The sequence below is a fragment of the Bos indicus genome, chromosome 26 (assembly GCF_029378745.1).
Source record: "Bos indicus isolate NIAB-ARS_2022 breed Sahiwal x Tharparkar chromosome 26, NIAB-ARS_B.indTharparkar_mat_pri_1.0, whole genome shotgun sequence".
Classification (NCBI taxonomy): domain Eukaryota; kingdom Metazoa; phylum Chordata; class Mammalia; order Artiodactyla; family Bovidae; genus Bos; species Bos indicus.
This window is the reverse complement of record NC_091785.1, coordinates 23425655-23446852: the sequence shown is the minus strand read 5'-3', so window position 1 is coordinate 23446852 and position 21198 is coordinate 23425655. Positions and strand designations below refer to the sequence as shown.

At 40.2% G+C, this 21198-nt stretch overlaps 1 protein-coding gene across 4 annotated transcripts in view; it reads right to left on the bottom strand.

Moving 5' to 3' along the window:
- CNNM2 (cyclin and CBS domain divalent metal cation transport mediator 2) overlaps positions 1 to 21198 on the bottom strand; it is a 184070-nt gene that overhangs the window by 152921 nt on the left and 9951 nt on the right. The window contains exon 2 of one of the 4 annotated variants that reach the window (XM_070780750.1): positions 1 to 21198. This exon is cut by the window's left edge and continues 43331 nt beyond it. The exons of the other annotated variants lie outside the window; for them this stretch is intronic. Within the exon in view, the coding sequence (XP_070636851.1) occupies positions 21146 to 21198 (53 nt within the window). The 3' untranslated portion in view covers positions 1 to 21145. 4 annotated transcript variants of the gene reach the window in all.

The window sequence follows — 21198 nt, the reverse complement described above, 5'->3', positions numbered from 1 at the left end:
CTCAGCTCATTAATAGTTAAAGAGTGAAGGGAAGTAGGTGAAAGGCAATGATTTTTTGGAATTGACACCAAAAGTACAGGCAACAAAAGCAAAAATAAACAAGGAGGACTACGGCAAACTGAAAAGCTTCTGCACAGTAAACAATCAACAAATGAAAAGGCAGCCTATGGAACAGGAAAAATGTATTTGCAAACCATGCATCTAATAAGGGGTTAATATCCAAAATATATAAGGGACTAATACAACTCAATAGCAAAGAAAAAAGAAAACAACAACAACACACAAATAACTCGACTTTAAAAATGGGCAAAGGATCTAAATAGACATTTTTCTAAGAAGACATACAAATGGCCAAGAAGTAGATGTAAAGACACTCAACATCACTAATCATCAGGGAAATGAAAATCAAAACCACAATAAGGTATCACCTTACACCTGGTAGAATGGCTATTACCAAAAAGTCAAAAGATAACAAGTATTGGTGAGAATGAGGATAAAAGGGAAGCCTTGTACACAATCCGTGGGAATGTAAATTGATAGAACCACTATGAAAAACAGTCTAGAAGTTCCTCTAAAAATTAGAAAATAGAACTACCATGTGAACCAGCCATCTTACTTTTGGGTATAAACCAAAGGAAATAAAATCATGATCTTGAAGAGAGATGTGCACTGCCATGTTTTAGTTCAATCGCTCAGTCGTGTCCGACTCTTTGCGACCCCATCAACCGCAGTACACCAGGCCTCCCTGTCCATCACCAACTCTTGGAGTTTACCCAAACTCATGTCCATTGAGTCGATGATGCCATCTAGCCACCTCATCCTCTGTCGGCCCCTTCTCCTCCCACCCCCAATCTTTCCCAGGATCAGAGTCTTTTCAAATGAGTCAGCTCTTCACATCAGGTGGCCAAAGGATTGGAGTTTCAGCTTAAGCATCATTCCTTCCAAAGAAATCCCAGGGCTGATCTCCTTCAGAATGGACTGGTTGGATCTCCTTGCAGTCCAAGGGACTCTCAAGAGTCTTCTCCAACACCACAGTTCAAAAGCATCAATTCTTCGGCGCTCAGCTTTCTTTACAGTCCAACTCTCACATCCATACATGACCACAGGAAAAACCATAGCCTTGACTAGATGGACCTTTGTTGACAAAGTAATGTCTCTGCTTTTTAACATGCTGTTTAGGCTGGTCGTAACTTTCCTTCCAGGGAGCAAGCGTCTTTTAATTTCATGGCTACAATCACCATCTTCTGTGATTTTGGAGCCCAAAAGTCAGCCATTGTTTCCACTGTTTCCCTACCTATTTCCCATGAAGTGATGGGACCAGATGCCATGATCTTAGTTTTCTGAATGTTGAGCTTTAAGCCAACTTTTTCACTCTCCTCTTTCACTTTCATCAAGAGGCTCTTTAGTTCTTCTTCACTTTCTGCCACAAGGGTGGTGTCATCTGTATGTTCACTGCAGCATTTTTCACAGTCACCAAGATATGGAAATAACCTAAGTATCCATCGACAGATGAATAGATTTTAAAAATGTTACACCATGGGATTTCCCTGATGGTCCAGTGGCTAAGATTTCAAGCTCCCAATGCAGTGAGCCTGGTTTCGATTCTTGGCCAGCGAACAGAATCCCTCATGTCGCAAGTAAGAGTTCACATATGGCAACTAAAGATCCCACGTACCAAAACTGAGACCCAACACAGCCAAATAAATAAATTTTTTTTAATGTCACACATGCATGTACACACACATAGACACACATCCCACAGAGAGGAATATTATTCAGCCTTAATAAATAAGGAAATCCTACCATTTGCAACAACATGGATGAACCTAGAGGACATTATACAGAAGGACAAATATTGCATGATCTCACGGTTATGAAATCTGAACACTGGAACTCATAGTAACAGAAAGTAAAACAGTGGTTACCAGAGGCTGGGGGGTTATCATGAGAGAAAAAGGGAGATATTGATCCAAGAGTACAAATTTTCAGTTTATAAGGTAAGTAAGTTCTGGAGAACTAGTGAACGGTGATTACAGTTAAGAGCAATGTATTGTATACTGAAATTTGCTGAGAGTAAATCTCAAGCGTTCTCAACACAAGAAAGATAAGTATGGGAGGTGATGGATAAGCTAATTAACCTGATTATGGTGATCATTTCACAATGTATACATATATCAAAACATCACACTGTGTACCCTAAACATACACCTTTTACTCATTAAAAATAATAATTAAAGGACTTCCCTCTTGGTCCAGTGGCTAAGAATCTGATCAAACACAGGTCTGATTCCTAGTTAGGGAACTAAGATCCCCATGCTGAGGAGCAACTAAGCCCAAGCAGCACAACTACTGAGCCCACGTCCTCTGGAGCCCACACGCTGCAACCAAGACCTGATGCAGCCCGATAAATAAATAACTAAATATTTTTAAAATAATAAAAATTTTTATTTAAAAAAATAAAAATTAATTAAAAAAAGAGAAAGGAAAGATAAATGTAACAAGCCAAAGGAACAGCACCTAGGAAGACAAGAGAGCTGGAAAGCATGGAGCTCAGGTTTAGCTGGGCTGCACCATGAAGGATATGGGAGGGATGGGTAGAAGAGCTTGATTTGCGTCTTTTGAATAAGTGAATAAAGGAATGCATGCAGAAGGAAAATGAATATATGCTTTCTACTTGCAAAAAAAGTATACTCTATGTGAGGTAATACATATATGCTTTGGGTTTTGCATTATTGGTTAAGAGTCAATAGAGCACAGCTGGAAGTAGCACTGGATTAAGAACCAGGAAATCCAGATTCTGGTCAGTAACTTTGTTACTAGCTACAGGACTGCTCTGGGGTTGGGGTGATCCCCTGGAGGAGGAAATGGCAACCCACTCCAGTATTCTTGCCTGGAGAACATCCCACTGCTAGAGGAGCCTGGTGGGCTACAGTCCATGGGTCGACTGAGAAGCTGAGCGCACACATGCATGCACATGACTGCTCTTGGGCGAAACATTAACTGCTCATCTAGAAAATAAGATGTTTCAAACAGATTTACTACTCTCTCTTCCTATCTCAAATGTCTATTTTCATGCTCAAATGGAAGGAAAACCAGATTAATACAGAAAAGATTGATGAGACAGACCTGCAGAATGATACTTTTAAAAGGAGTAAGATATCAGAACCATTGGATAAAAACTGTCCGGAGAGTCCAGGGTATATACGATCTCAAAGTATCATCCCACAGCTTACTCACTACAAGGGAGAAAGGTTGTCTACAATGTAGTATTCTTGCCAGAAAAAAAAAAAAAGTTTTAAACTGATTCTAATTATGAGAGGAAAAAATCAGACAAATCCAGATTGTGGAACATTCTACAGAACAACTAGCCTGGACTCCAAACATGTTAATGTCATGAAAAAAAAAATGGAAAGAGAACTATTTCAGATTAAAGAAAATGAAAAGAATGCTCAACAACAGTAATCATCAAAGAAATGCAAATCAAAACCACAATGAGATATTACCTCTCATCTGTCAGAATGCTGCTGCTGCTAAGTCGCTTCAGTCGTGTCCGACTCTGTGTGACCCCACAGATGGCAGCCCACCAGGCTCCCCCATCCCTGGCATTCTCCAGGCAAGAACGCTGGAGTGGGTTGCCATTTCCTTCTCCAATGAATGAAAGTGAAAAGTGAAAGTGAAGTCGCTCAGTCGTGTCTGACTCTTTGCGACCCCACGGACTGCAGCCTACCAGGCTCCTCCATCCATGGATTTTCCAGGCAAGAGTACTGGAGTGGGGTGCCATTGCCTTCTCCAATTTGTCAGAATGGTTATCATCAAAAAGAACACAACTAAAAAATATTGGTGAGAATGTGGAGACAAGGAAACCCTTGTGCACAGTTGATGGGAATATAAACTGGTGCAGTCACCATGGAAAACAGTATGGAGCTTTCTCAAAAAAATAAAAATAAAACTACCATATGACCCAGAAATTCCACTACTGGGTATATATTCAAAAAAAACAAAAAACACTGAATAGAAAAGATACATTCATCCCAATGTTCATGGAGGCATTATTTATAATTGCAAGGGTACAGAAGCAACCTAAGTGCCCATCAACAAAAGAGTGGATAACTATATATACATATCAGAGATCAGATCAGATCAGTCACTCAGGCGTGTCCGACTCTTTGCGACCCCACGAATTGCAGCACACCAGGCCTCCCTGTCCATCACCAACTCCCGGAGTTCACTCAGACTCACGTCCATCGAGTCAGTGATGCCATCCAGCCATCTCATCCTCTGTCGTCCCCTTCTCCTCTTGCACCCAATCCCTCCCAGCATCAGAGTCTTTTCCAATGAGACAACTCTTCGCATGAGGTGGCCAAAGTACTGGAGTTTCAGCTTGAGCATCATTCCCTCCAAAGAAATCCCAGGGCTGATCTCCTTCAGAATGGACTGGTTGGATCTCCTTGCAGTCCAAGGGACTCTCAAGTGTCTTCTCCAACACCACAGTTCAAAAGCATCAATTCTTCGGTGCTCAGCTTTCTCCACAGTCCAACTCTCACATCCATACATGACCACAGGAAAAACCATAGCCTTGACTAGACGAACCTTTGTTGGCAAAGTAATGTCTCTGCTTTTGAATATGGTATCTAGGTTGGTCATAACTTTCCTTCCAAGGAGTAAGCGTCTTTTAATTTCATGGCTGCAGTCACCATCTGCAGAAATTTTGGAGCCCAGAAAAATAAAGTCTGACACTGTTTCCCCATCTATTTCCCATGAAGTGATGGGACCGGATGCCATGATCTTCGTTTTCTGAATGTTGAGTTTTAAGCCAACTTTTTCACTCTCCACTTTCACTTTCATCAAGCGGCTTTTTAGTTCCTCTTCACTTTCTGCCGTAAGGGTGGTGTCATCTGCATACCTGAGGTTATTGATATTTCTCCTGGCAATCTTGATTCCAGCTTGTGTTTCTTCCAGTCCTTCCAGTTCTTCTTGTCTTTCTCATGATGTACTCTGCATTTAAGTTAAATAAACAGAGTGACAATATACAGCCTTGACATACTCCTTTTCCTATTTGGAACCAGTCTGTTGTTCCATGTCCAGTTCTAACTGTTGCTTCCTGACCTGCATACAAATTTCTCAAGAGGCAGGTCAAGTGGTCTGGTATTCCCATCTCTTTCAGAATTTTCCACAGTTTATTCTGATCCACACAGTCAAAGGCTTTGGCGTAGTCAATAAAGCAGAAGTAGATGTTTCTCTCGAACTCTCTTGCTTTTCCCATGATCCAGCGGATGTTGGCAATTTGATCTCTGGTTCCTCTGCCTTTTCTAAAACCAGCTTCAACATCAGGAAATTCACAGTTCACATATTGCTGAAGCCTGGCATGGAGAATTTTGAGCATTACTTTACTAGCGTGTGAGATGAGTGCAATTGTGCAGTAGTTTGAGCATTCTTTGGCATTGCCTTTCTTTGGGATTGGAATGAAAACTGACCTTTTCCAGTCCTGTGGCCACTGCTGAGTTTTCCAAGTGTGCTGGCATATTGAGTGCGGCACTTTCACAGCATCATCTTTCAGGATTTGGAATAGCTCAACTGGAATTCCATCACCTCCACGAGCTTTGTTCATAGTGATGCTTTCTAAGGCCCACTTGACTTCACATTCCAGGATGTCTGGCTCTAGGTCAGTGATCACACCATCGTGATTATCTGGGTTGTGAAGATCTTTTTTGTACAGTTCTTCTGTGTATTCTTGCCATCTCTTCTTAATATCTTCTGCTTCTGTTAGGTCCATACCATTTCTGTCCTTTATCAAGCCCATCTTTGCATGAAATGTTCCTTTGGTATCTCTAATTTTCTTGAAGAGATCTCTAGTCTTTCCCATTCTGTTTCTTTGCTTTGATCGCTGAAGAAGGCTTTCTTATCTCTTCTTGCTATTCTTTGGAACTCTGCATTCAGATGTTTATATCTTTCCTTTTCTCCTTTGCTTTTCACTTCTCTTCTTTTCACAGCTATTTGTAAGGCCTCCCCAGACAGCCATTTTTCTTTTTTGCATTTCTTTTTCTTTTTTTTTTAGTTTTTTTTTAAAATTTCATTTTATTTTTAAACTTTACATAATTGTATTAGTTTTGCCAAATATCAAAATGAATCTGCCACAGGTATACATGTGTTCCCCATCCTGAACCCTCCTCCCTCCTCCCTCCCCATACTATCCCTCTGGGTTGTCCCAGTGCATTAGCCCCAAGCATCCAGTATCGTGCATCGAACCTGGAAAAGACAGCCTTCAGAATGGGAGAAAATAATAGCAAATGAAGCAACTGACAAACAACTAATCTCAAAAATATACAAGCAACTCTTACAGCTCAACTCTAGAAAAATAAATGACCCAATCAAAAAATGGGCCAAAGAACTAAATAGACATTTCTCCAAAGAAGACATACAGATAGCTAACAAACACATGAAAAGATGCTCAACATCACTCATTATCAGAGAAATGCATTTCTTTTTCTTGATCCCTGTCTCCTGTACAATGTCACGAACCTCATTCCATAGTTCATCAGGCACTCTGTCTATCAGATCTAGGCCCTTAAATCTATTTCTCACTTCCTCTGTATAATCATAAGGGATTTGATTTAGGTCATACATGAATGGTCTAGTGGTTTTCCCTACTTTCTTCAATTTAAGTCTGAATTTGGCAATAAGGAGTTCATGATCTGAGCCACAGTCAGCTCCTAGTCTTGTTGTTGCTGACTGTATAGAGCTTCTCCATCTTTGGCTGCAAAGAATATAATCAATCTGATTTCGGTGTTGACCATCTGGTGATGTCCATGTATACAGTCTTCTCTTGTGTTGTTGGAAGAGGGTGTTTGTTATGACCAGTGCATTTTCTTGGCAAAACTCTATTAGTCTTTGCCCTGCTTCAATCCGAATTCCAAGGCCAAATTTGCCTATTACTCCAGGTGTTTCTTGACTTCCTACTTTTGCATTCCAGTCCCCTATAATGAAAAGGACATCTTTTTTGGGTGTTAGTTCTAAAAGGTCTTGTAGGTCTTCATAGAACCGTTCAACTTCAGCTTCTTCAGCGTTACTGGTTGGGGCATAGACTTGGATTACTGTGATATTGAATGGTTTGCCTTGGAAACGAACAGAGATCATTCTGTTGTTTTTGAGATTGCATCCAAGTACTGCATTTCAGACTCTTTTGTTGACCATGATGGCTACTCTATTTCTTCTGACGGATTCCTGCCCACAGTAGTAGATATAATGGTCATCTGAGTTAAATTCACCCATTCCAGTCCATTTCAGTTCGCTGATTCCTAGAATGTTGACATTCACTCTTGCCATCTCTTGTTTGACCACTTCCAACTTGCCTTGATTCATGGACCTGATATTCCAGGTTCCTATGCAATATTGCTCTTTATAGCATCGGACCTTGCTTCTATCACCAGTCACATCCACAGCTGGGTATTCTTTTTGCTTTGGCTCCATCCCTTCGTTCTTTCTGGAGTTATTTCTCCACTGATCTCCAGTAGCATATTGGGCACCTACTGACCTGGGGAGTTTCTCTGTCAGTATCCTATCATTTTGCCTTTTCATACTGTTCATGGGGTTCTCAGGGCAAGAATACTGAAGTGGTTTGCCATTCCCTTCTCCAGTGGACCACATTCTGTCAGATCTCTCCACCATGACCTGCCCATATTGGGTTGCCCCACGGGCATGGCTTAGTTTCATTGAGTTAGACAAGGCTGTGGTCCTAGTGTGATTAGGCTAGTTTTCTGTGAGTATGGTTTCAGTGCGTTTGCCCTCTGATGCCCTCTTGCAACACCTACCATCTTACTTGAGTTTCTCTAACCTTGGGTGTGGGGTATCTTCACGGCTGCTCCAGCAAAGCGCAGCCATTGCTCCTTACCTTGGAGGAAAGGTATCTCCTCACAGCCACCCTTCCTGACCTTCAACGTGGGATAGCTCCTCTAGGCCCTCCTGCGCCCCCACAGCCAAGGCTCCTTGGATGTTGGGTTGGTCCTCCCGGCCACCGCCCCTGGCCTCGGGCGTGGGGTTGCTCCTCCCAGCCGCCGCCCCTGGCCTCGGACATGGAGGCGTGGGGTTGCTCCTCCCGCCCACCACCCCTAGCATGTGTGCATATCACACATACAATGGAATACTACTCAGCCATAACAAAGAATGAAATTTTGCCATTTTTGGTAACATGAATGGACTTGGAGAGCATTATGCTAAAGTGAAATAAGCTAGACAGAGAAAAACAAATACTGTATAAAATCACTTATATGTGGAATCTAAAAAATACAACAATCTAGTGAATATAACAAAGAAGTAGACTCACAGATTCAGAGAACAAACTAGTGTTCACCAGTAGGGAGAGGGTGGCGGTGGTGGTTGTGGTTTCGTCGCTAAGTCGTGTCCAACTCTTGCGACCCCATGGACTGTAGCCCACCAGGCTCTTCTGTCCATGGGATTTCCCAGGCAAGAATACTGGAGTGGATCGCCATTTCCTTCTCCAGGGGATCTTTCCAATCCAGGAATCAAACCCGGGTCTCCTGCATTGCAGGCGGATTCTTCACCAACTGAGCCACCAGGAAGTCAGGGAAAGGTGCAATAGAAAGATGGGGGAGTGAGAGATATATACTATTTGCTGAAACACAGGCTCTAGGATATATTGTACAACATGGAGAACAGAGTTAATATTTTGTAATAACTTGTATACAAATAATAAAATACACATAAAAAATAAAGGACACCAAATAGATCAGATAATCCAATGAATATGGACCGAATATTAGACAATATGTTTGTATTGACATCAAATTTCTTGAGTGTAATAATGTTACTGTGATTATTTGGGAGAACATCATTATACTTAAAAGATCCATGATGAAGTATTTAGGAGTGAAATATCATGATATCTGCAACCTACATTCAAATGATCAAGGGTTTAGAAAAAAAACACACATATATGTACACACACAATATATATGGAAAAAGAGACAAACGTGGTATCAAAATATTAACAGTTAATAAATCTAGATGAGAGGTATACAGGAATTCATTGTACTATTATTTAAACTTTTCTGTGCTGGAATTTTTTTCAAAATAAAAAGTTGTATAAGAGGAGGATGAGTGAAAATTAGGCAGAGAAGAATAAGGTCGATCTGGAGACAGGCAGTATGACAGACACAAAAGTAGCAATTTAAAGACTGAAGAAAATTAAGAAATAGAGGGTTAATTATATAGGACATAAATGTAAGTAGTGTAAGAGTTAGAGATCAGCAGAGATTTCAGGAAAAAAAAAAAACAGCATTTTAACAAGGTACTAAAGGCACAGCAGAGCTTTGATGGGCAGAACTAAGTGTCTATTAGGATAACATGAGTAGAAGTGTGCAAGCCACAGTATGTGTATGCAGAAACACATACACATGTAAACATATAGACATATGTATATATGCATATATTACATATATGCAGTTATGAGATGCCCTTTTGGACAGAAGGTACAAATATGGGTGAGAGTCAGAGCATAAAGAGTTCTGAAAACTCTAGAAGGGTTTGGATTTTATACAAGAGATACAGGGAACTCCTGGAAGTTTTTTGTATTTTCCCCTAAATAATAAAGTAATGCCTGCTTGCTTTGGGGGACAGATTATTGTCATGTGTCTGTGTTACCTGCATTCACTCAGATTCCAAATGACTTGGGGAGAGAAGAGGAGCCTCATCTAACTTCTTTGCAGTTAACACTTGATGCTTCAGGTCCTTTATTGGGCAGGGAGAGTTGGTGCAGTAATATACTATTTTTGGAAGATAAGCCTAGACAGTTTGAAAATGTTACGTTTGGGCACAATGTTTAATTCTGGAATTCCACCTTAAAACCAGTACAGTAAATAAAATGTTCTATAGCTTAAGTGCCCACTGAAATTTATAAGGAATTCCAGAAGACACTGGAGTGTGAGCAGGTCTGTCTTTTGACCTGGGAGGCCTAGAGATCCTGCCAGATTTCCTATGAGGTGAAAACTTGTCATAATGACACTAACATATTACTTGGCCTTTTTTTTTTTTTTTTTTTTTACCATTTTCAAGTGGATTTTCTAACTATGCAACAATGAAAGAGCAGATGCTATGAGAACCTAGATGTTGTATTAAAGAGATCCATGTCAATTTCTAACCTATTTATAAATTACAATAGAGATGACTATATGCTGCAGTAGTCGAAGCTGGAATGGAAAGAAAACAAGTATATAAGAGGCATTTTCAAAAATATCAATTAACTTTGGTAACAAGACACAGGGGGCAAAAATGTCTATGTCCTATGTCTTACAGGTTACTCAAGAACAGGAAATATACCTAAATCATTTTTGCATCCTACACAGTTCTTTTTTATTATGATACTGAATAAATGCTTATGGATTAAAAGTGAGTCAAAGAAAACTTCCTAAACATGGAAAAAGACCATGGAATATAAAAACAAAATCTTGGGGAACGCTCAATTATGGACGGAAGGAAGAAATCAGGAATTTAAAAGGAAAAAGGAAACAGTCAAGAGAAACAGGAGGAGAAACAAGACTGTGAAGAGCTAAGCTGGATGTGACAAGCAGCTAAGGAGTCAAGGGAGTGAGGAAGGATAATAACTAAGACATAGGTCTGGCAATAAAGGGAGTCCTGATCAGTTTGAAGCCAGACTGTAGAGGATTGAAGATGAAAGGAGTCAAGGAAAGGGAAGCAACTACCTATTCCTTAAGAAACCTTGAGACTTCCCAGCTGGCCAGTGGTTAAGAATTCACCTTTCAATGTAGGAGACACGGGTTTGATCCCTGGCCAGGGAACTAAGATCCCACATGCAGCAGGGCAACGAGGCCCACTTGCCAGAGCTAGAGAAGCCCAGGCACCACAACCAGAGAAAGCCTGTGCACCGTAAGGAAGATCCAGCACAGAAAGAACTTTTTGTTTTTAATCTTATAGTAAAAGGAAAAAGGGAAAATAGGTAACAATTCCTTAACACACATAACTGCCAGAAATGCTTACACTGGCCTCTGCACATGCAGTGAGGCTAGGGAAGCTGTAAGGACTTACTTAACAACATTCGTCCTAGTTGGGAGCCTCAACCAACCAGGTAGGCTGAATGAACACAGGAAAGATTTTATCTGTATTATGTATGAAGAGACAGCAAATCTTCACAGTTGCTACTAACAGCTGGTTTCGTTAAGTGCCCTTAAGAGGTCAAAGAAAGTAATACCTGGAAGTGACTTGGTTTGTTGGACTTTAGTTAATGTGTGCTAAACCAGCTTTAGTCAATTAAGATTCTTTTTTCTGTTTGTTTCATCTCACTATTAGAAGCTCTCCTCAAATATCCAGAGATGTTTAGCTGTCCATTCATATTGAAGAAGCTTATGCATAAACGCTGGCTGAAGGTTCTGTGTCAACTGATGAGTTTCAGTGTAGAGGAACCACAGATCAAATTGCCAACATCCACTGGATCATGGGAAAAGCAAGAGAGTTCCAGAAAAACATCGATTTCTGCTTTATTGACTATGCCAAAGCCTTTGACTGTGTGGATCACAATAAACTGTGGAAAATTATGAAAGAGATGGGAATACCAGACCACCTGACCTGTCTCTTGAGAAATCTATATGCAGGTCAGGAAGCAACAGTTAGAACTGGACATGGAACAACAGACTGGTTCCAAATAGGAAAAGGAGTCCGTCAAGGCTGTATATTGTCACCCTGCTTATTTAACTTCTATGCAGAGTACATCACGAGAAATGCTGGACTGGAAGAAGCACAAGCTGGAATCAAGATTGCCGGGGAAAATATCAATAACCTCAGATATGGAGATGACACCACCCTTATGGCAGAAAGTGAAGAGGAACTCAAAAGCCTCTTGATGAAAGTGAAAGAGGAGAGTGAAAAAGTTGGCTTAAAGCTCAACATTCAAAAAATGAAGATCATGGCATCCGGTCCCATCACTTCATGGAAAATAGATGGGGAAACAGTGGAAACAGTGTCAGACTTTATTTTTGGGGGCTCCAAAATCACTGCAGATGGTGACTATAGCCATGAAATTAAAAGACGCTTACTCCTTGGAAGGAAAGTTATGACCCACCTAGATAGCATATTCAAAAGCAGAGACATTACTTTGCCAACAAAGGTCTGTCTAGACAAGGCTATGGTTTTTCCTGTGGTCATGTATGGATGTGAGAACTGGACTGTGAAGAAGGCTGAGCGCCGAAGAATTGATGCTTTTGAACTGTGGTGTTGGAGAAGACTCTTGAGAGTCCCTTGGACTGCAAGGAGATCCAACCAGTCCATTCTGAAGGAGATCAGCCCTGGGATTTCTTTGGAAGGAATGATGCTCAAGCTGAAACTCTAGTACTTTGGCCACCTAATGTGAAGAGTTGACTCATTGGAAAAGACTCTGATGCTGGGAGGGATTGGGGGAAAGAGGAGAAGGGGACAACAGAGGATGAGATGGCTGGATGGCATCACTGACTCGATGGACGTGAGTCTGAGTGAACTCCGGGAGTTGGTGATGGACAGGGAGGCCTGGCGTGCTGCGATTCGTGGGGTCGCAAAGAGGCGGACACGACTGAGCGACAGATCTTGATCTTGATGCATAAAATAGATGACCAACAAGGATAGCTGTTGATACGTAGCTCAGGGAACTATACTCAACATTATATAATAACCCACAAGGAAAATAATCTGAAAAAGAATATAACTGAATCACTGTGCTGTACACTTGAATGTTACATTATATTGTATTTTGGTAAATGTTCTTCTAGCCTTTGTGGGTAAATGTAGATACACAGGAACAAAGAAATAAAAATTTTAAAGAAAAAACTTAGCAGATGGCCCACCGAGTATGATCATAATAGTATTTTACCCAAATGATTTGCTTGCAGCAGAATCTCACTCCCTCCACCAAACAATCCCATACCCCTAAAGTATAACCACAGGAACAGGGAAAATCTCTGCTCAGTTATCAGCTCTACAGAGACCAAATTATTTCTGCCATGCCTTAAATCAAGGATGTAGACTAGTGACTATTACTCCTACCAGTGACATTACTACTACTAGTAACTACTCAAGAAACAAAACTTGAAGGAGATGAGAACACAGTCTCATTTTAGCTGTTTTTAGTGTTACCTCTAAAAACCTGCTCAAATATTTCCATCTCTTGCATGGTCTTCCCGACTGCCTCAGCCCCAAATGCCATTCTGCAGAGGCTCCATGTTGAGTCAGAACATGGTTTTTATGATTGCAGATGGGCAAATGGAAAAACTGAGGCTTTGCACACCCCCATAAAGATCAGATGATGCCCTCAATATGTCTTTGCTAATGGGAAAACATCTTCCCTGTCAGATTACCAGCCCCCACCCCCTACACAAAAAAAGAAAACAGAGCAAAGAGTTTCATTTTGTCTCTTCCGGTTACCTCGTACCTAAAAACCTTAAGGATTACATTGACAATGGCCGTATGAAATGCAGAGTGACTAAAAGTCAGGGTTTTTTCTAGTCTCTGTAAAAACGACCCAAAGAAAACCTTTGGTAAAATGGCCTGGAGAAGAAAGGCACATTTAGATAGCAACCAAACACATCTGTGCTCATCTCCTAGCCAAATCCCAAGTCTTATACAAAGTCACTCTAAACATTAAATACAGATTAACCTTTAAACTCCCAAGCTCCAGCCAGCTGTATTTTTGGTCTCTCTAAAACATTTCACACAGCCTATTTCTTTTTTACCTACATCTAATCTGAGAAAGAAATTTTATTCTTTCCTATCATCTTTGCCGAAGAATGACAATGTCAGTCATAGATAGAGCTTCACTCTATATACATGAAAGTGGTAAGTAAAAATGCCTAAATTTTTTAAAGAAAAAATTAAGTCCACTACAATCAAATGAAACATAGGATCAGTTCAGTTCAGTCGCTCAGTTGTGTCCAATTCTTTGCGACCCCATGAATCGCAGCATGCCAGGCTTCCCTGTCCATCACCAACTCCCAGAGTTCACTCACACTCACGTCCATTGAGTCAGTGATGCCATCCAGCCATCTCATCCTCTGTCGTCCCCTTCTCCTCCTGCCCCCAATCCCTCCCAGCATCAGAGTCTTTTCCAATGAGTCAACTCTTTGCATGAGGTGGCCGAAGTACTGGAGTTTCAGCTTGAGCATCATTCCTTCCAAAGAAATCCCAGAGCTGATCTCCTTCAGAATGGACTGGTTGGATCTCCTTGCAGTCCAAGGGACTCTCAAGAGTCTTCTCTAACACCACAGTTCAAAAGCATCAATTCTTCGGCACTCAGCCTTATTCACAGTCCAGCTCTCACATCCATACATGACCACAGGAAAAACCATAGCCTTGACTAGATGAACCTTTGTTGGCAAAGTAATGTCTCTGCTTTTGAATATGCTATCTAGGTTGGTCATAACTTTCCTTCCAAGGAGTAAGCGTCTTTTAATTTCATGGCTGCAGTCACCATCTGCAGTGGTTTTGGAGCCCAAAAAAATAAAGTCTGACACTGTTTCCACTGTTTCCCCATCTATTTTCCATGAAGTGGTGGGACCAGATGCCATGATCTTCGTTTTCTGAATGTTGAGCTTTAAGCCAACTTCTTCACTCTCCACTTTCACTTTCATCAAGAGGCTTTTTAGTTCCTCTTCACTTTCTGCCATAAGGGTGGTGTCATCTGCATATCTGAGGTTATTGATATTTCTCCCGGCAATCTTGATTCCAGCTTGTGCTTCTTCCAGTCCAGCGTTTCTCATGATGTACTCTGCATATAAGTTAAATAAGCAGGGTGACAGTATACAGCCTTGACGGACTCCTTTTCCTATTTGGAACCAGTCTGTTGTTCCATGTCCAGTTCTAACTGTTGCTTCCTGACCTGCATACAGATTTCTCAAGAGGCAGGTCAGATGGTCTGGTATTCCCATCTCTTTCATAATTTTCCACAGTTTATTGTGATCCACACAGTCAAAGGCTTTGGCATAGTCAATAAAGCAGAAATAGATGTTTTTCTGGGACTCTCTTGCTTTTCCCATGATCCAGTGGATGTTGGCAATTTGATCTCTGGTTCCTCTGCCTTTTCTAAAACCAGCTTGAACATAAGGAATTTCACGGTTCACATATTGCTAAAGCCTGGCTTGGAGAATTTTAAGCATTACTTTACTAGCGTGTGAGATGAGTGCAACTGTGTGGTAGTTTGAACATTCTTTGGCATTGCCTTAATCCCCCCCAAATTCACATGTTTTTGAAAAGCACTTTCCTATTTTACCATGTGTTATGTAATAAATGAGTTCAGTAAGGCTGCAGGCTACAAGATCATTATACAAAAATAAATTATATTCTATATACTACCTATGAAATTAATAAAATGATTCCATTTACAACAGCATCAAAAAAACTTTTATTCCAAGTATTTTATTTAACAAAAAGATTGCAAATGCACTGAAAAATACAAAACACTGTTGAAAGAAATTTTAAAAGACCTAAATAAATGGGAAGATATCCCATTTCATGGGTGAAAGATTTAATATTGTTAAGACTGTAATACTCCCCAAATTGACAGATTCAATGCAATCTCTATCAAAATTTCAACTGCCTTTGCAGAAATGAAGAAGAATATCCATGAATTCATATGGAAATGCAAGGGATCGATTTCATCAAAATCATCATGAAAAAGAACAAAGTTGGATAATTCATTTGTCCCAATTTCAAAACTTACTATAAAGCTATAAGAACCAAAAGGGCATGGTACTGACATATGAAGACATGTATCAGTGGAAGAGAATTTAGAGTCCAGAAATAAACCCTCATGTTTATGGTTAATTGACTTGTGATAAGAATGCCAAGACAAGTCAATGAAGAAAGACTAGTCTTTTCAACAAACTGTGCTTGAACAATGAGATATTCACATGCAAAAGGATAAAGTTAGACTGCTATTACATACCATATACAAAAACGAACTCAAAAAGGATTAAAGACTTAAATGTAGAAGGTAACCTATGAATGTCTTTGAAGATAACATAGGCAAAAAAGTTTGTGACCTAGGACTGGACAATGGTTTCCTAGAAATGACAATAAAGACAAAGCAAAAAAAAAAAAAAGGAATTGGACTTCATCAAAATTAAAACTTTCCTGTTTCAAAGGTTATTATCAAGAAAGTGAAAAGACAACCGACAGAATAGGAAAAAATATTTGCAAATTATACATCTGGTAAGAAACTTCCTGATTTTCAAGCTAGTTTTAGAAAAGGCAGAGGAACCAGAGATCAAATTGCCAAAATCCACTGGATCATGGAAAAAGCAAGAGAGTCCCAGAAAAACATCTATTTCTGCTTTATTGACTATGCCAAAGCCTTTGACTGTGTGGATCACAATAAACTGTGGAAAATTATGAAAGAGATGGGAATACCAGACCACCTGACCTGCCTCTTGAGAAATCTGTATGCAGGTCAGGAAGCAACACTTAGAACTGGACATGGAACAACAGACTGGTTCCAAATAGGAAAAGGAGTCCGTCAAGGCTGTATACTGTCACCCTGCTTATTTAACTTATATGCAGAGTACATCATGAGAAACGCTGGACTGGAGGAAACACAAGCTGGAACCAAGATTGCCGGGAGAAATATCAATAACCTCAGATATGCAGATGACACCACCCTTATGGCAGAAAGTGAAGAGGAACTCAAAAGCCTCTTGATGACAGTGAAAGTGGAGAGTGAAAAAGTTGGCTTAAAGCTCAACATTCAGAAAACGAAGATCATGGCATCTGGTCCCACCACTTCATGGGAAATAGATGGGGAAACAGTGGAAACAGTGTCAGACTTTTTTTGGGCTCCAAAATCACTGCAGATGGTGACTGCAGCCATGATATTAAAAGATGCTTACTCCCTGGAAGGAAAGTTATGACCAACCTAGATAGCATATTGAAAAGCAGAGACATTACTTTGAAAACAAAAGTCCATCTAGTCAAGGCTATGGTTTTTCCTGTGGTCATGTATGGATGTGAGAGCTGGACTGTGAAGAAGGCTGAGCGCCCAAGAATTGATGCTTTTGAACTGTGGTGTTGGAGAAGACTCTTGAGAGTCCCTTGGACTGCAAGGAGATCCAACCAGTCCATTCTGAAGGAGATCAGCCCTGGGATTTCTTTGGAAGGAATGATGCTCAAGCTGAAACTCCAGTACTTCGGCCACCTCATGTGAAGAGCTGACTCATTGGAAAAGACTCTGATGCTGGGAGGGATTGGGAGCAGGAGGAGAAGGGGACGACAGAGGATGAGATGGCTGGATGGCATCACTGACTCGATGGACGTGAGTCTGAGTGAACTCCGGGAGTTGGTGATGGACAGGGAGGCCTGGCATGCTGCGATTCATGGGGTCGCGAAGAGTCAGACACGACTGAGCGACTGAACTGAACTGAAGAAAGTAGTATATGGAATACATAAAGAACTCTTACAATTAAATAATAAAAAGACAATGCAATTTTTAAAATGGACAAAAGAGATTGGAATAGACTTTTCTCCAAAGAGGATAAACAAATGGCCAACAAGATGAAATGATGCTCAACATCATTAGACACCAGGAAAATACCAATCAAAACCACAATGAGACACCACTTCACACCTACTAGGATGGCTGTAATTAAACAATCAACAATAACAAGAGTTGGCAAGGATATGGAGAAATTGGAATGTTCATACATTCTCAGTGAGAATATAAAATGGTGCAGCCATTTTGGAAAACAGTTTGGCAGTTCCTCAGGGTTAAATATAGAGTTACCATAGACCCAGCAATTCTACTCCTAGGCATTTACCCATGAGAAGTGAAAACTTACATCCACACAAAAACACGTATACTCATATTTATAATAACCAAAAACTATAAACAGTCTGAATGTCCATCTACTGATGGGTGAAAAAACAAAATGTGGTATATCCATAATATGGAATACTATTTGACCATAAAAATGAATGAATGAAACACTGATACATGTTACATGGATGTACCTGCATGAACCTTGAAAACATTACACTAAGTAAAAGAAACCAGACACAAAAGGCCACGTAGTGTATGATATAATTTACATGAACTGTCCAGAACAAGCAAATCCACAGAGACAGAAAGTAGATTAATGGTCTCCAGGGAAGAGGGGAATGGAGAGTGACTACTAACATGATTCTTTCTGGAGTAGAAACTGCTCTAGAAGTAGACAGTAGTGATTACTACACAACCTTGTGAATACACTAAAAACCAAGTTGTACACATAAAATGGGTGATTTTTGTGGTATGTTAATTATATCTCAATTTTTAAAAAATGTAAAGGAACCATTTGTCTCAACAGCAAAATGTTCCTAAGGAGAAATGGAATAATATGAGTTCTCCATTAGTAAAGGTCAGTTTTCCCAAGAACAGGACTCATAATGTTCTCAGCAGATTTGAATTTTTGCCAGGTATGTTATTCTGCAAAGTTAACAAAGGGATCTTTGAAAGGATGATCTATGATCACCCTATCCTAACACATCAACTATTAACTTGTCCATGTTCCCTTCCAGTCTATACACATGTATATTTTCACATATCTATAATCTATACAAAATAGTCGGTATAAATCTTCCATATTGCTACATGGCCTTTAATGACCATATGATCATTAAATGGTTGTGATTAATTGATTGTGATTAATTGACACCTATCATTTTCTTAACTCCTTTCTTCCATGTCCTATCTTAAAGTGTTAGATATATTTAAGTCATCTCTAATTTTTCACTATTTATAGGTATTTTTGCAATATACATGCAACATGAAAAGCCAACATAGCTCTTTTCTCCTCTGGAACTGTATCACTGAATTAAGATTTCCAGGGGAAAAAAATTACTAAACCCTTTGAAGGATATTTCTATGATTCCTGGTTGCCGTCCAAGTATTACAAAGTTACATTGCTATTAGCAACAAAAACTTGCTATATTAGACACTGATTATGTCAAAAGCATAAAAAATAGCGATGCTAAAAAATTTTGTCCGAGTAATTTGACATCTTCCTTTAATCTTCTAACTTTGATTATTCAAGGCTTTCCAAAATCCATGAGAATTTGTTCTATTTCTTTTAAACTTCGCTGTCTTTTTCAGTCTCTTACAGTTAAAGAGAATGAAGTTTTTTTTTAATTCAGCATTCTTACTCTAAAGAGGATAGAACATGTAATCAATTGCATTGTTTTCCTTAAAAACATATACACATGTGGCCATCTCGTAAGTAACAGCATTGGCTAGAAAAGCCTAGAATTCAATCACACACACACAAAAAACAACCTACTATGATTAGCCACTTTTCAAAGTTTCGACATCCAGGGGAATTCCAGACTCAGCACTTCCCTGTAGGGGCCCCAGTTCAATCTCTGGTCAGGGAGTTAAGATTCTGCAAGCCACACGGGCCCACCAAAAAAAAAAAATTGCAACTTCCATTAACAACTAGGTGCACACATGACCCAAGGTGTCTCTCTTGACTTGCAATCATTAGTCTAGAGAAATACCAAGACCACCACCAAAGAGTCTACAGAATCATTACATAAAAATAATGGTTAACTGAGCTCTGTGGAAAATTCTTAAAGAGATAGGAAGACCAGACCACCTTACCTGTCTCCTGAGAAACCTGTATACAAGGTCAAGAAGCAACAATTAGAACCGGACATGGAACAACTAGAAAAGGAGTTCACAATTGGGAAAGGAGTACAACAAGGCTATATATTGTTACTCTGCTTATTTAACATATGTGCAGAGTACATCATTCGAAATCTTGGGCTGGATAAATCACAAGCTGGAATCAAGACTGCCAGGAGAAATATCAACAACCTCAGATATGCAAATAATACTGCTCTAACAGGACAAAGTGAAGAGGAAATAAAGAGCCTTTTGATGAAGGTGAAAGAGGAGAGTGAGAAAGCTGGCTTAAACCCAACATTCAAAAAACTCATGGCATTCAGTTCCATCACTTCATGGCAAATATAAGGGGAAAAAGTAGAAGCAGTGACAGATTTTATTTTCCTGGGCTCCAAAATCACTGCAGATGGTGACTACAGCCATGAAATTAAAAGACACTTGCTCCTTGGAAGGAAAGCTATGACAAACCTAAACAGCATATTAAAAAGCAGAGACATCACTTTGCCTACAAAGGCTGATATAGTCAAAGCTATGGTTTTTCCAGTAGTCATGTACAGATGTGAGAGCTGGACCAGAGGGAAGGCTGAGCACTGAAGAACTGATGCTTTAGAACTGTGGTGCTAGAGACGACTCTTGAGAGTCCCTTGGATTGCCAGGAGATCAAGCCAGTCAATCCTAAAGGAAATCAACCCTGAATATTCATTGGAATATTCCAATGGAATATTCCAATACTCATTGGAAGGACGGATGCTGGAAGCTGAAGCTCCAGTACTCTGATGCAAAGAGCCAACTCATTGGAAAAGACAGTGATGCTGGAAAAGATTGAAGGCAAAAGGAGAAGGAGGCAGCAGAGGATGGATGGTTAGATAGCATCACGGACTCAAAGGACATGAATCTGAGCAAACTCCTGGACACAGTGAAGGACGGGAGCCTGAGGGCGGCAGGCCACAGGATCATGGAGTCAGACACAACCCAGCACCTGAAGAGCAAGCAGCAGAGTGACTGGTACTGGCGTAGAAGCATTTTCACATTCATTATCACATGAATCCTTACTAAGTACAGTATGAGTTAGAAAATATCCCATTTTACTATGAAAAAACTGAAGCTTAAAGAGGCTAAGTTACTTGTCCAAAGTAGATTCAGGAAGACCACGTATTTTTTAACCTTTATGCTAGCAGGTAGTAGCCTCCCCACAGGATGTGAATTCAAAGAAAGAAACATTCCCATCTATGTCTGACAGCAAGAGAGGGTTAAGTATGAAGAAATGAGGATCTCATCGTCACTATATCAATATTTATGATCAATGGTCGCACTGATGTCAAAGTGGGGAAGAGTCAGCACCCCCATTATGTCCATCAAGCCCTCAGCCAGTCTAATAAACACATCATCTTCAGAGGGTGCTTGTTCTTAGTCCCCTTTCTCCCCCTTCCGCAGCCTGCCTCCCTGAACATCCCTCTATGCAGACATCCTAGAGGTGCCAGTGATGTGATGTTGAAAGAATGCTTCCTATTGTCTCTCCTTTGCAGTGTTGGTAGGATTTCGGGTTTCTTGTTCGTGTT